A 14,770-nucleotide genomic window follows, 5' to 3' on the forward strand; every position below is an offset into this window, starting at 1 on the left:
AAACAAAATACACTGAAACAACATTAAAGTGGGTACGCTTGAGCACAGCCGCCCCACCAGCTCTTAGCTGCAGAGCAGTGGTTCTGAAACTGATCAGCCTGCATTATTCAATGTTGCAAATCTTCAGTAAATTCCCCCTGGGAACCAACACCCCCTGAAACAGAGCCCAGGGATTTGCAATTACTGTTTTGGAGTCACCAGCGCTGAACCCACAAGAAAGGCACTTGCCCTCCCACCCAGCTCTTCCCCTGACCACACCACAGACTGTCTTTTTCCATTGTCACCGTCCTGTCTCCTGCCTCAGCCCCTTAGTTGAATAAAGTGTCACATTCATACAAAGGAAAACATGTCCAGAGGGTCTGACTTGCACAGAACAAGGTTCCACAGCTTAGGACACTGAACACAAAACATCCCTCCCAGCAAAGTGTGATAGGTATGCTTTAGGGCTGCAATGAGAATTCAACAAGAAGCTGTGTTAGAGCATCTAGCACAATACTTTCTCTCCCATACACGATCGCAAGACGGGAGACAGTCATGGTGAAAGAGGGGTGACATCCAGAGTGTGGGGCATTGCAGTCTTTTCATTACTGAATGGCCCGTTACCTGCCACTTTATACTAGATAAAGGAGAGAAAATGAGGAAAGCCAAAACTTGTCACAAGCATGTGATGTGTTCAGGACCCTCCCTGATGCTCTAAGTGCTACCTCACAACTCCTCCATGCACCCGGCAAGTGGGACGGGTGTTACAGTCTCTGCTTTGCAGACAAGCAAAAAACAATCATTTTAGGTTCGGGTGAGGGTATTTTATTAAAGCTTAGCTCCCTTTTCATTCTCTACCCCTTCTAAGAACATATCCCTGCGATTTGTCAGTTATTCAGTATTGCTTGCTTATCAATACCAGACTGTCTTTTATAGTGATATACTGGCAGATATATTGGAAGGTTTCTGTCTCTAGTTATCCCTGTGTGGTTGTTTCCCCCCCCTTTCGTTGGCTCAGACACGGGCAGTGACTTGTGTCTTTGGGGAGAGGAAAGGCTGAACAGGAAACTCTCAGCTAGGGCCTTAATTATTCTGGTCACTGATCAAGATGAAAATGACCCCTGCCCCTGGTGGCCACGGGGCATGCACTGTCATAATGAGTGTCAGCTTTGTGCAGAGGGGGAAATTACCCAGAGGTAGAAATTACCCAGAGTTGAAAAGGAGAATAGCTCATGCCTTCTTCAAGTTGGAACAAGGTCCAGAGCAGAAAGATACCAAAGGGAGCAAAGTCAAGTGGGATAATCTGAAGTGAACAGACTAACCTATCTCCAGGGCATCTAAATGTCAAGCAAGTAAATGGCTAAATTGAAATTGTAACCAAGGGAAGTTTCCCTCCAAGATCTCCATTACATTGTCTCAAATGGGAGCTCATCAAGCTCTGTATATTTCTTTCCTCTCTTAAATGTATCTTAATTCACAGAAAACTCATTCCAGATTCCAGGCGGGGCTGGGTGAGTGGGGAGAGGGTGAGATAAGCAGGAGTAACAGATGTTCCCAGGAAAAAGGGGCCATAGGGCGGCAGGCCCTGGGGATGCTCCCTGACCATCCCACTCAGAGATCTCTGGGATTTATATATTGGTGTTTTTGTCACAACCCTGCCTACATTGCTGAGGGAAATTTAATAAGCATTTGCTCCAGCTCTGATTTCTTAAGGAGCAATTCCAACTATCTACATATACCATTTCTGGCTATCAGGATGTAAAAATTGCAGAAATCCTCCCTCTGGACCTGTCTAGGTAACCTCTGATTCCCTTTCTGCTGTGCTTCCTGCAGTCTGCTAGCAGCCTGAGCAGGAGACAACAGGTAGTTTTCCAAAAAGTGTATCCATAATGAAAAAATCACACAGAGCTGCCTAATTGTAAAACAGATTCCTGTACTAAATGCAGACATACCCTATAATGGTTTTGTAAACAGACAATTTAAAATTAAATAAAAAATAAGTGTATACTTGTTAATTTGTGATTCAAATTAAATGCCAGTGATATTAAAGAAAAAAAGTACAGTGTGACTGTTCACACGTGACTCCCTTAAGTTCTGTGTGCAGTGTCCCGAGGGACAACTTTCAATGCCCTTGGCAATTAACATTCATCACTGCAGCTCTTTCTGCATAAAATAAACAAAAATCCATTGCTACTGTGTGTTTTGTTTTGCTTCTCTCATAGACACTCCTGACCAAGTTTTAAAGAAACACACAGTAGAGAGGCATTCAGATCTGAACTGATCTCAGGCTTTGCAGTTCTTATGTGTTTGAAGTTCTGTATTGACAAGACTATAAGATGATTTTGCTCATTTCTCACCTTAGAAATAAAATACGAATTGCCCAGCAAGCCTATAAACCATCCGAACATGTGCTAAATACCTCATGCATGACTGAATAAAATGTATGACCAAGTTTATTTGTGCATCTCCCGTGAAATCTTCATGTTTATGAGAGATGCAGCTCTGAGATCTGGTCTAATTCTATAAAAGCATCATTGTGCATCTTTCAGAGGCCCCCTGAGTTATTCAGAACAGATATGATTCCAGATCATTGTTGAGGCCACTCAGAATAGCTGCATCTCCCTCTGATATGTAGAGAGCAGTGGGGAATCCAGGATGCCCAGAAGGGCAGGAGGCCAGGCGCTCTGCTCCAAGGCCCCCACCACTTCCCAGGGACACACCGTTACTCTTCTTAAGGCAAGAGCTCCTTTTTCTTTTTAATTAAATTCAGTGTAGGATCATGTCAGGAAATGCAAGGGTGACATGCTTAGAAATAAAACCATGAGTACTAAATTATCCATCCATACTTGACTGCTCAGTTAGCCAGAAGCCTTTGGAAAAAAAGTCCATTGATGGTAAAACTTACCATTTTCTTTAGTGATGTTATGTAGCTGAATTCATTACAATTTGTAAGCACACTGTGGAAGCCTTGGATAAAAAGAGATATGTACAGACGAGCTGCTATACAAAATAGAGTAGTAAAATGAGAATGCAAAAAGGATGAGGTCTAAGCATCACAAAATGTAAATACTACTGACAAAGGTGCATTTTTTTGGGGTGTAGGCATTCATCCCCAGCAAAGTATGGCATTATTTTGTGTCGGAGAAAAGCCTGCTCCACTGGATTTCCTTGGAGGAAACATGGCAACAGGGGAAGAGTCTACTGCAAGGATCACAGGACAGAGAAAACAGGGAACCCCTGAAATACCATCTTCCAGTCAGCCCCTAGTCCAGAAGCTCCTCATTAATGTTCAGAGCAAAGGTGGGAGTAGCTGACCACAGGGTCCACTGAGATATTCCATTAGCCTTTGTCACTGGCTGTGGCCTTCCTGGACCAGTCTCTGTGCTACAAGTTAAACCAGAAGTTCAAGACTCCTGTGTGCTTTGATCATTAGTGATCCCAGATGCCTCATGAAAGGTTGCTAATTGAACCTCACCCCTTTGGCAGGATTGAAGGTCACCTCATTTGGTACGTCTTTCATCAGTGACTCCAAACAAGAAAAAGGGAATATCCCTACAAGAGGCAATGTAATTGCATTGGATGAGTAAAGCAGTATGTAATGGGATAAAATATATCTCCATAGGGATGCCAATAATATTTATTAAAAGTGGAGTAAACAAAGACATCATGGTGTATGTCAAGGATACATACTGTTAAATAAATAACTTTCATGAACATTTCTGTATATTATACATGATGTAAAAGTGATTACTTTGGAAAAGAACAGAGTAGAATTTGCTAGACAACTATTTTTGAATTTGGATAGTGCTTAGAAGGGCTTCCACATACCTTTTGGGAAGTTGCCAAGTACGTCATAGGCAGTACTTACTCTTGGAAAAATACTATGGCAAAATTGTGGCCACCATAAGATACTTACTGGGCAGATTATAAACACAGACATAATTTTGCAAGGATTGCAAAATTTTTTCATTCCTCTCTGGTAAATCCTGTTAGCCGGTGATCATTATCCCATGAAGCCCTAGAGAAGCCAGGGAGGGCAAAAACCAACTGAGAAAAATAGGAAACAGGACGTGTGATGTCTCCCTCTTTGGCAGGAAGAAGAGATGGGAACCCAGACGATCTTGGGAAAGAGAGGAAATGGAGGAAGGGTAAAAGGTGGTGGGAGGGTGATTCAGACACCTTGCTCAGGAACGAAGTCCCAGGGGGATCAGAAAAGTGAGAGGAATAAGCAAGCTGTGGAAAGGCTTTGTCTTGGCTTCCATTTGGAATTTTGGGAGATCACCTTGTAGGGGGCTGTGTAGTCATTACTAATGGTTGCCAACTATTTCCCTTCTTCTACCTTCCAGGCACTTGGAGGATTGCGATTTCCACGCCCCCTGGTGGTTGGGTGGGGCTATGTGACCAGCTCTGGCCAACAAGCTCTGAGTGGAAGTGATACGTTACTTCTGGACTAAACTGCCAGGACAAAACCATTTGACGATCTTTTTCCCCTTGGTATGGTGAACCAGACTGCCCACAGGCCATCAAAAGGGGGCACAGAAGTGAGATGAGAGTCTGACTGGATCTGAACAGAAGGTCAACTTGGAAAAGGCAAATTAAACCTGTAACCAAGGCTGCTCAGGCTGGAAACCAAATGAGACTCATGGTCAGTCTTCAGGGAGGCAAGAAGTGACATCGCAAAGATCCCGGAGGGGACAATGACCTGTTCCCTGGGAACACGGTCTTACCAAGAGGTAAATCCACCACAGGCTTCAGGAGCAGGTGCCAAGTAACCCTCAGCGTTAAAAGCAGACAAACTCCCTTCAGCAGATAGCAAGGAGCTGAGCCCCAACGTGAGAAGCCCCACCATCCAGCTCCATGAGGGCACCAGCCCTTCTGTAAACCCAAACACTGTCTTGGAAAGAAGCAGGAACAAAGAAATCTGAGCATCCCTGGAAGATGCTCACCCATTCAAAAGAGTCCACTGAATCCAAAAGAGACTGAGGATTGCCTTATTCTGGGGGTAGTGCTATAATTTGGGCTACTTGGTAGAGAGAAATGACAACATTGCCTCCCTGAAGGTTGTTGACAACGCTGAAAAACACGTTTGGTTTGTTCTGGTTTGTCTCATCTAGCATCTTAGGTTCTATGGAGGTAACCTGGAGACTCCAGACCTTGAAAAGGACCATGGGAAAATCTGAGCAGATGAGTTCTGTGTGACAACTGTACGGCAGGGTCTGCACGAACCCTGGGATTTGGGGGCTTCTCCTCTCACATGCTACCATCATGCCGTGATTTAATAAAGTTGCCTGGTCACCAAGACAGTGCTCTGTGCTTTAGTACATGGGTGTATTTTACATGGATGCTATTACATTTGGCCTGTCCACTGCACTCAATACCCACAGTTGCATCTGCAGGATCATTTGTTAAGAAAATTCGGATAAAGAATGTGTCTTGGCCCTAATAGGTCTAAAAACTTTTAGGAAGCACAGATAAACAGAATGAAAAATCTGACATCCAGAGGCAAAAATTCCCCAGTACATTCATATGCCTTTATAAAAATCTGGTTTGCAAGCCCTTTTATTGCCATCTGAATTGCTCAGACTAGTATTTGGGAATACTGACCAGTTCTACCAGGCACCTAGCCTGTGAATAAAAGATAGAAAGACTGGAGAACTACGATTTTATGAAAAAATATGAGGGACAAGTTTATTATTATAAGATTTGCATCAAACATTTTTGATGTATTCAGTAATATTCTGATTTATATCAGGAGTTGATATACGTCTAGATATTTTAAATTATTATTCACTCTTTCCATTTTCTAACATTTCTTTGTAAAAAACAGTGAATTTTACATCACAGCTTATTTGGGATATTGCAGAGTCCAAATAATCAGACGTTCCAGGTTATAAGAAAATATTTAGTGTCTGATGCCCAGGCCTAAGCATTTTCTGCTAATCTAATCATGTGTATTTATTTCCTGCTAAAACCTGGAGTATTAACTTGTACTAGTAAATGTACTTCCTAAAGTGAGAAATAAATATCTTAACGCTGAGAATTGTTGCTAATATGCTCAGCCATCAATTGTATTGGGAGCATTAGACAAAATCTTTCCTGGCTCCACCAACACATAAGTCTGTTGTGAGGAAATATGATCAACGTCTCGGTACGGGAAAGGTGAAGAATTACAAAGAGAAAAGAAAACATCCAGTCAGTTCAGCTTGTCTCCATCTACTTGCTGTTTGCAATACACAATATAGTAATCTGATATGCCATTTTTGATCAAGTTAAATTTAAAGCAGTCTCATTTGTGCTGTCAGTGATGAGTGGCTTGCCGCATTAGAGGGCGTGATTTTCAGCATCTGGGACATGAATGGAGTTGTCCCTCTTTCTGGGGATGATTGTTTATGCAAGCACTTTGGGGGAACAAAAAAGGAGAACAAAATGTGTGTACGCTTCCTCCTAATCAATCTCAATCAGCTCTGGCCAGACCACTTATCTCACCACCATGCCTGCGGTGACTAAAGAGAACACGTCACATGGCTAAAAAGAACATGTTATCCGGAGTTGGAAAGCAGCATCTGAAATGCTAAAGCCAGTTTCATGAAGGGTCACCTCCAGTAACAATAATTGTAAAAACAAAAGTTTATTCTCACATGCAAGATCTAGAATGAAAGTCCAGCATGATTTACTCTAAGGTAGTTTTTTTACTTTTGGTTTTGGTTTTTTAACTTTTGTTTTGAATAAACTTGAATAAACTGCATAAAGTTCCTTTAGGAGATTTTTGAGAAGAAAAAAATGAAGTCAATATTATAGCATGTTCTTATTTAGAATACACAGATTTCAGCAATCTTGATTTTACATGAGAAATATTAGGTCACTTGTAATTCTAGGAAATATCAATTTAATATTGATGGAAACAAATTCAGCTAATATGAATAGTCAAACCCAATTTGACTGTAAAGATGTAAAGCTTCAAGAACTTTACATTTTTATCTAATGGCATCAATTTTCTTGAATAGGTATATGAATACATGTACGTGTCTGTGTTTTACCCCTTAAAAAAAATCCATCAGTTCAGAAAAATTATACATTCAGGCATTTCCAGTAATTTGTGTTTCTCTGTATAAAAAGGTAAGGTGTATGACCTCAGAGGGGATACTTTGTTAAATGTATTATCTGGAACCCAATCCCAGACTTCAAAATGGGAATGCTAGAGGAACCAGACTAGAAATTTCAAAAGTAAACTCCAGGAGCACTTAGTCCAATGTTGAGTGATGATACTAGCCCATTACTATCTCTACAATAACCAACACTTCCATTAGGGAGCTCACAGAAAACACTGGCAAACAGGTGGTAACATGCTCAGGAATCATGGTTTTCAAAGATGCAAGGTCTGCATCTCTCTGCTTTGGCCCACCTGTCCCTAGAAACGCCTGGATCCCTCCTAACTTCTCTGCTCATTCCTCTTAATATCCTTCATAGACTTCTTTCTTCTATTTATTGCAAAGTCTTTCCTAAGAAATATCTTACTACTTTTCATAAATTAATAGAAAACAAAATAAATACATAAACTGCATAAGTAAAAAATATGTAAAAGAGAAAACATGAAATGTGCAATAAGTTCTAGTCAATTAATTAACATTTGTTATGTGTTGAATCAATGAAGTACTTTAAAATCATAAAATGTCTTAAAGTTTGAATTATTTGGCTTTGGGGGGTTATATACAGTGGGTCAAATTTATATATATGCACACACATACAATCAAAAATTATGTATAGACTATTCTCTTACTACCTTTATGTATCAGGTAGATGAATTGATCAGCTGCTATGTATAAAGTTCTTGGTGGAAGCTGTGATATTTGAGACATTTCTAATTCTTAATGAACATTCTAGAAGCGCAATGCCTTATGGGCAAAATAAGAAACTAGGGGTGTAAGACAGACCACCTTCTTTAAAACTTCCAAATACCACAACACAGACCAAGGAAATTTTAACCATACAATCAGGGAGTCGAACATGATTTTCCTCACTAGATCATACACAAAATATTCCAAAAAGCTAAAACTACTATATATGAAGAATCATCGCCCTCATTATATTCATCCACATTTCATACTATCCACATTTTACATCATAATCATCTAAACTAAAGTGAACTAATATGTTCTCCAGCATTTACCAAGGCAAAGGAAATGTCAATAAAGACTCTGGGATGCTGGCTTTTAACAGAAAACACATATAGATAATCCTTCAGAAGGAATATTGATAAATTGTGCTGTCTAAAGCATGCTTTAGAAATGGGTCTGAAATCAGGTGGTAATATCTAGGGATATTTAGTGAAATGTATACTATATGCAATCAGAGTAGCAACAACCATGAAAAAAAAACCCTCATCAGTTGATTGCCACTCTTAAAATAATTAATTTAAATTTGCAAAGAGAGTAGTTTAAATATAAAAGATAAGCTTTGTACTTACCATTTTATAATGATGGCTTATAATATTCTGAGTTATTAGTTTTTTAATTAAATATAATGGAAATAAGTTCATCTTAAGCTTCAGGATTTTCCCTTCTAATGTTTATAAACTTCCCAGTGCCACTATATTGATAGCACTGGAGGCCTGAATCATAAAGATACTCTACACATGCAAATTAGAAACACAACACACAAGCCCCTCGGGCCACTTTAAACTAATTAAATATGGCTTATTTAGTTTTTACAATTTTAGGGAAACCACTGGAAAGTTTAGATGTTAAGCTGATATTAGAATAACCACCAGACCGAAAATGGGTAATTTGATAACTGATCTCATTGAAATCTGGTTTCAATGAGAATATATTTTTACTGGGGTGCTAAAAATGATTATGAATGATGCTTTGAGGAGTAAATATCTGGCCACAAAATGCTTTTTCCTGGGAAAAGACCATGAAGGTGGACAATTAATGGACATGCCTTCCCATCCTGAGCTCATTGAATTTCTTCACCTGTGTTCTTACCCTTCCCTGCCAATCTATTTGATCACTTACTAGGTTCCCAAATTTGATCCTTAAGGACACAGTAAAGTTCAAGCTAGACTTTAACTCTGATCTTAGAAATGTCAAAGAAAGGGAGGAAAACACTCAATTCCTTAGTAGTATCTCCAGAATTTACAGCAGTGCGTTTACATGGGACACAGTTAATTTTAACTTTTACTTTCTGAATTCATCTTTCATTTAAAAAATCTATCCCTTAAAACAGTAGCAAAACAAAAGCAGAAATAGAGACACAGACGTAGAGAACAAATGTATGGATACCAAGGGGGAAAGGGGTGGGGTGGGAGGAATTAGGAGACTGGGATTGACATATATACATTATTGATACTATGTATAAAATAGACAACTGATGGGAACATACTGTATAGCACAGGGAGCTCTACCTAATGCACTGTGGTGACCTAAATGGGAGGGAAGTCCAAAAGGGAGGGGATATCTGTATGGGTACGGCTGATTCATTTTGTTGTGCAGTGGAGGCTAACACAACATTGTCAAGCAACCATACTCCAATAAAAGTTAATCAAAAAAAGTAGCAAAGCATTTGAATTTGAAGTGTATGTATTCACTTATTTAATCCACTGAATTAGTATTTGTGCAATAGAAGAGGTAATTCACTCGACAACATTCAAGTAGCAAAAACGGATCTTTCCAAAAAGTAAGTCATTAACTCCCTTCCCACTAATAGGAAGGGAATCTTTATTTTCAGTAGCAGCCTTCACCTGGTCTCCTCCCAGGCCAAGTCCTGGGAATGGAGTCATTTTCCCATGACATCCTTTGGCAGCTTCACATCTTGCAAACATCAGGCTTCCCCAGTGGCTGCAGCACTGGCTCCTTCTTGTGTTGTTGTAGTTATTCATGACCAGCGCACTTGACTAGTCACCCTTCTGTCGCCGGTCCTAAAACTAAAAAGGGATGATAACCCTGGAAAAAATCTAGACTCCAATAATTCCCTTCTCATAAATCTTTTTGATGATCATTTGCTGGCAATCAATAGGGAAGGAAGATATCAAAACAAACCAAAAAATGGATCATAAGCAAGAAGAAAGCTAGCAGAGGAATACTAGCAGATATGATGAACCTGCGGCTTTCTTCAGTTTCATTAAACTCAATATAATTAAGTTTTGACCTATAAGAAGGAATATGAACTAAAAATGAAAATAATTCTCTCTGGGAAAGAATCAGCGTGGATTGACAAAAAGACAGCTGCAGACTCACCGTCTCTGCGATTAAGGCTTGCGAAGCCAGGGCCGTGGCTGCTGGACCGCTCTGAGGAGCTGCTGAAGGAAGCCCGGGCCAGGGCAGACGCCAGAGGAGCGTCACCGCTATCTGGGGGGAAACACCACGTGCGGGTTAATACACTGATTAAAGCTTTCCTGTCCTCTCTTCCTCTCTTCTTCCTTCCCTTTTACTTTCCTTTCCTTCCTATTTCCCTGCCACCCTCCCTTGTCTTCTTCCTTAATTTCCTTTCTTTTTAGTTAACAGGCTAGGAAAATGCTAGAGCCTGTGGCAAACATCAGTCTTGATCAGAGGTGTGTTAGTAAACGTTGAACAACAGGCTCTTAAGGAAAATTAAAAACCCTGATTGGTAGCATTTGCCACTTTCCATGGTGTAAATACTCGTACCATGGCCAATTCAAAGCTAGCAGCGTGATGTCACTGACCAGGAAGTTGGAAAAAGAATCATTATATAGTATTTTCACCACGCAGATACAAGGTATGTAAATAACCTCAAGAGCACTGATAACAGCAAGATGACATAAAATAAAGTAGGAAGTGGTGAGTTTTCAGAATGTATTACTTTTGTTTTAATATGATTTAATTAATTATGTTTATATAATTTAATTTTTAATAATGATTGTATTTTCATGCAAAATTCATGAAAAGTTAATGATTGGCTCTTGCTAGCTGCTAAAAATTGGTTCCAGCACGTCACTCCTAAATGGGAAAATATTAAAAGTATTTCCTTGAAAATCAGAAAGAACACTTTCACAGACACCACCGTTTCTATTGAACATTGCACTGAAAGTCCTATCAGTACGTAAGAGAAAATTTAAAAATTAAAAGCACAAAATTGGATAAAAAAGAGCAACCGTTATCGTTTCCAGATGATATGATTATGGAGGTAGAAATTCTGAAAGTCATTGGCTAGCTTAACAATTCATTATACAAAAGCTGATAGTATTTCTAAACTTATCCATAGTTAGAAATTAAATTAAATAGGATAGCAAATACTAACAAAACATATAAAGTATCTAAGAATGAATCTTACAGAATTTGCAGGACATTTATGGAGATTATTATAAAAATTGTATTGAAAGACATTAAAGAAAAACTACATAAATTCAGACTACAATGATTGCAAATAGGAAGACTACTTTTAAGGTACCGGTTTTCCCTAGCTTGATCTAAAGATTCATTAGAAGTTCAATCAAAGCTCAGGAGGGTTTTTCACAGAACTTGAAGCAGTGAACCACACAGCTCAGGGGTTCTTAACGTGTGGTACAAATATGATATAGGGGGTCTGTTGAGATGAATAGAAAAAAATTACATCTTTATTTTCACTAACCTCTAGCTAAAATTTAGCATATTCTTCAGTCACAAATGTAGACAAACCAGACTATATTCACCAGTGCCCGTGCATATGTTACCAACATAAGTTACAGATATTTTAATAGCAATCGTTGTCCAAGACATCTAGAAATATTGTTTATGGTCCCCTTTACTTCAAAATAACAGTATTTATTAAAGTCACCACTAGATCTTGTTTTTTAATGCGCTAATAACTAAGAAACCACTATGTTACAATTTCTAGTACATTGATATCAGCATTTCAATATAACTATTTACTTTGTAACCCTATGTATACATTTTATGCATTTACAAGCATTGCTGTGAGAAGGGGTCAGGCTTCAGCAAAGTGCCCGAAGGGTCCTTGGAACAAGGAAGAGCAAAGAAACACCCGTTGTGAGTGTGTGCACTGCAAGTACAAAGCTGTTGAGACATTACTGGGGCATTATTAGCCATTCAGAAAATTCCAGAAGATTGGGATTATCCACAATCCACAGTCAGCTGTGCTAACTCGAATGTTAACGTGACAATTTCTCAGGGGACAATTTCTCTGCCTGTTGAGCAGACCAGGCCTGCATCATTCCCCCTTTAGGTAAAGGGGTCCCAGGGATCTAAGTAACCTGCTCAAAGTCACAGAGCTGGTGGAGGGTAAGTGAAGATTATCTCCATCAACTGTTTAGCTTGGGAAGCCTGCTCCTTTCCCAGCCTCCCCCACCCCCCCCAGCACGCCTTCCTTTCTGAGTCTCCCCAGACGCTCCCCACTCAGTCCCCTCTGCTCACATCTTTCTCATCTCACCGTATTGGGGTCTCTCCTTTCTGGGTTGGAAACAGTGAGGACCAAGTGTAGATTCTGGAGCCAGACAGGGTGTGGGCATGACATTTACCAAGCTGCCTACTCTTGGGAAGTCACTGGCCCTCCCTAAGCCTCAGTTACCTCATCTGTACAATGAGGATGTCACACAACTGAATCACACAACTGGACAAAGGGGAATCACACAATTCATAGGGTTTCTATGAGGATTAATAGTGTTTGCTTTTATTATTTTCAGTATGGTAAGACAAGTCATCACATAAGCTTCTTCAAAATATTCTATAAGGACGTTTTCCCTATAGAGAGATATAGAAGGCAGCATTCAACGTTCCAAGCCATATTCTCATTTTTTATTCTTTCCTCAAAAGAAGGCATATGAATCTTAGTCTTTAAAAAAAAAAAAAGAGTAAGATGTACTCGCTCTTATGAAGTCATCTTTGCCTTTGAGAAACAATTTTAAAAGTGATCATTTTCTTTACAACCCTAATTGGTTGTTCCAATTCACTTCCACACAGTCAAATTTGAGAATGCACGTGATCAAAAAACGTGACCATGTCCAATAAGGTACTTGGAAAAGAGCAGCTCTGTGTTTGGACAGTGTTTTCAGTACATTCACTGTGGTTTTAACTAAATTACATTCAAGTTAGGTGAAGTCTCAGATGCCATCCAAAAATCTCCTTAACCATTGTTTTCAATCTGAAATGTCTATATTTTATACTACGATTCCTGGAGCCAAAATTGTTAAGACACAACTTAATTTTCTTTTTCTGGAATCATTAAAAAATATTTGATTTCCACTGAATATTATTCTTATCAATAGTCTGATACATACTATTTCTATCCAAAAAAAAAAAAGATGAATCCTGAAATGCTTCAAAGCTACAACAATTATTCATAAATAATTGTTTTTAACAAACGAGATGGCAAAACAACTGAAAAGTACAACTATTTACCACTTAGGGGGAAAATGAGGTGAGTACAAGTAATAATCTTGTAAGAATTAACAAATGAAAATAGACAGATAATATTACAGTTAAATAGGCTAAAGTAAGTTTATTTCTCTTCATAATAACACTCATATTAATAAGAAATTATTCTATGAAATAATCTCAGTTTTGAAATGCACTTATTCCTTCAAAAGTGCAAATGTACTCAGAAGCTCAAATGTTCTCAGAAAAGCTTAGGAACTCTAAAGGGAAACTGAGGATCCATTGTAACGTGTCTTATAGAAAATACAGACACACCGTAATTGTTCATGATTTATGTATGATTCAGATCAGAGTGCTCGGCACATCCCTGTGTGCATGCTTCTATAATACGTTCTTATGTATTAAATGAGCAAACATTGTCTCAGTAGTTGTACCTATTGTAACATCATTTTAATCAATGGCCTATTGTTTGTCCTGCCAACAGAACAGCTTTATACTGAAATTATTAAACAATATTTCAGCTTCTGTTTTTAAAAATTATATATATATTCTTTTCTCCAGGTAAAATCTTAGAAATTTGGAACTTCCCATAGCTGGGGAAAACATAATTGCCTTAATCCCCTCAATCTAAGTGACACTATCTGAGTGTTTTCCAGACCCTTGACCTCCTCCTAAAACTACTTAAATCTACCCTCTCCATAAATAAAAAACAGACCCAGACAAACCTCTTTGGATTACTACAGCTCCTTGGTGATGCATGCTCTTAGTTTCTTCAGAACTTTCAAATCCAGTTTATACACAACTGTATATAAATGGCATCTTTTCAATATGCATTATGTTCTAAAGTAGACTAAAAATTCCTCAGCAAAGAAAATGTCACTTTACTGAATTCATTGATGAGCTCTAGTAGTTATCTGGTAGCACCTGTAGGATTTTCTATGTCTAATATCATATCATCTGCAAACAGTGACAGTTTTACTTCTTTCTTTTCCAATTTAGATTCCTTTTCTTTTTCTTCTCTGTTTGCCACAGCTAGGACTTCCAAAACTATGTTGAATAAAAGTGGTGAGAGTGGACATCCTTGTCTTGCTCCTGATCTTAGAGGACATGCTTTTAGATTTTCACTGTTGAGTATGATGTTAGCTGTAGGTTAGTTGTATATGGTCTATATTATTTTGAAATATGTTCCCTCTAGGACCCTTTCTGGAGAGTCTTTAATCATAAATAGGTGTTGAATTTTTGTCAAAAGCTTTTTCTGCATCTATTGAGATGATCATATGGTTTTTATTCTTTAACTTGTGGTGGTGTATCACAGCCATTGATCTGCAGATACTGAAAAATCCTGGCATCCCTAGGATAAATCCCACTTGATCATAGTGTATGATCCTTTTAATGTATTGTTGGATTTGCATTGCTAGTATTTTGTTGAGGACAGATGAATGGATAAAGAAGATGTGCTACCT

At 38.8% G+C, this 14,770-nt stretch overlaps 1 protein-coding gene across 15 annotated transcripts in view; it reads right to left on the bottom strand.

The window, feature by feature from the left end:
* The window catches only part of LOC132366929 (contactin-associated protein-like 3), a 167,260-nt gene that overhangs the window by 45,049 nt on the left and 107,441 nt on the right, over positions 1–14,770 (bottom strand). For 14 of the 15 annotated variants that reach the window (XR_009503614.1, XR_009503609.1, XR_009503617.1 and 11 more), the window contains one exon: positions 10,215–10,325. Coding sequence is in view for 6 of the 15 variants with exons in the window: in XM_059924380.1 (XP_059780363.1) it covers positions 10,215–10,325 (111 nt within the window). In the remaining 9 variants the exon portion in view is untranslated. Of the gene's footprint in view, positions 1–9,713; positions 9,902–10,214; positions 10,326–14,770 lie in introns of those variants that run through there. The other variant, XM_059924381.1, reaches the window with a different exon arrangement.

Source organism: Balaenoptera ricei, chromosome 6 (assembly GCF_028023285.1).
Source record: "Balaenoptera ricei isolate mBalRic1 chromosome 6, mBalRic1.hap2, whole genome shotgun sequence".
Taxonomy (NCBI): Eukaryota; Metazoa; Chordata; class Mammalia; order Artiodactyla; family Balaenopteridae; genus Balaenoptera; species Balaenoptera ricei.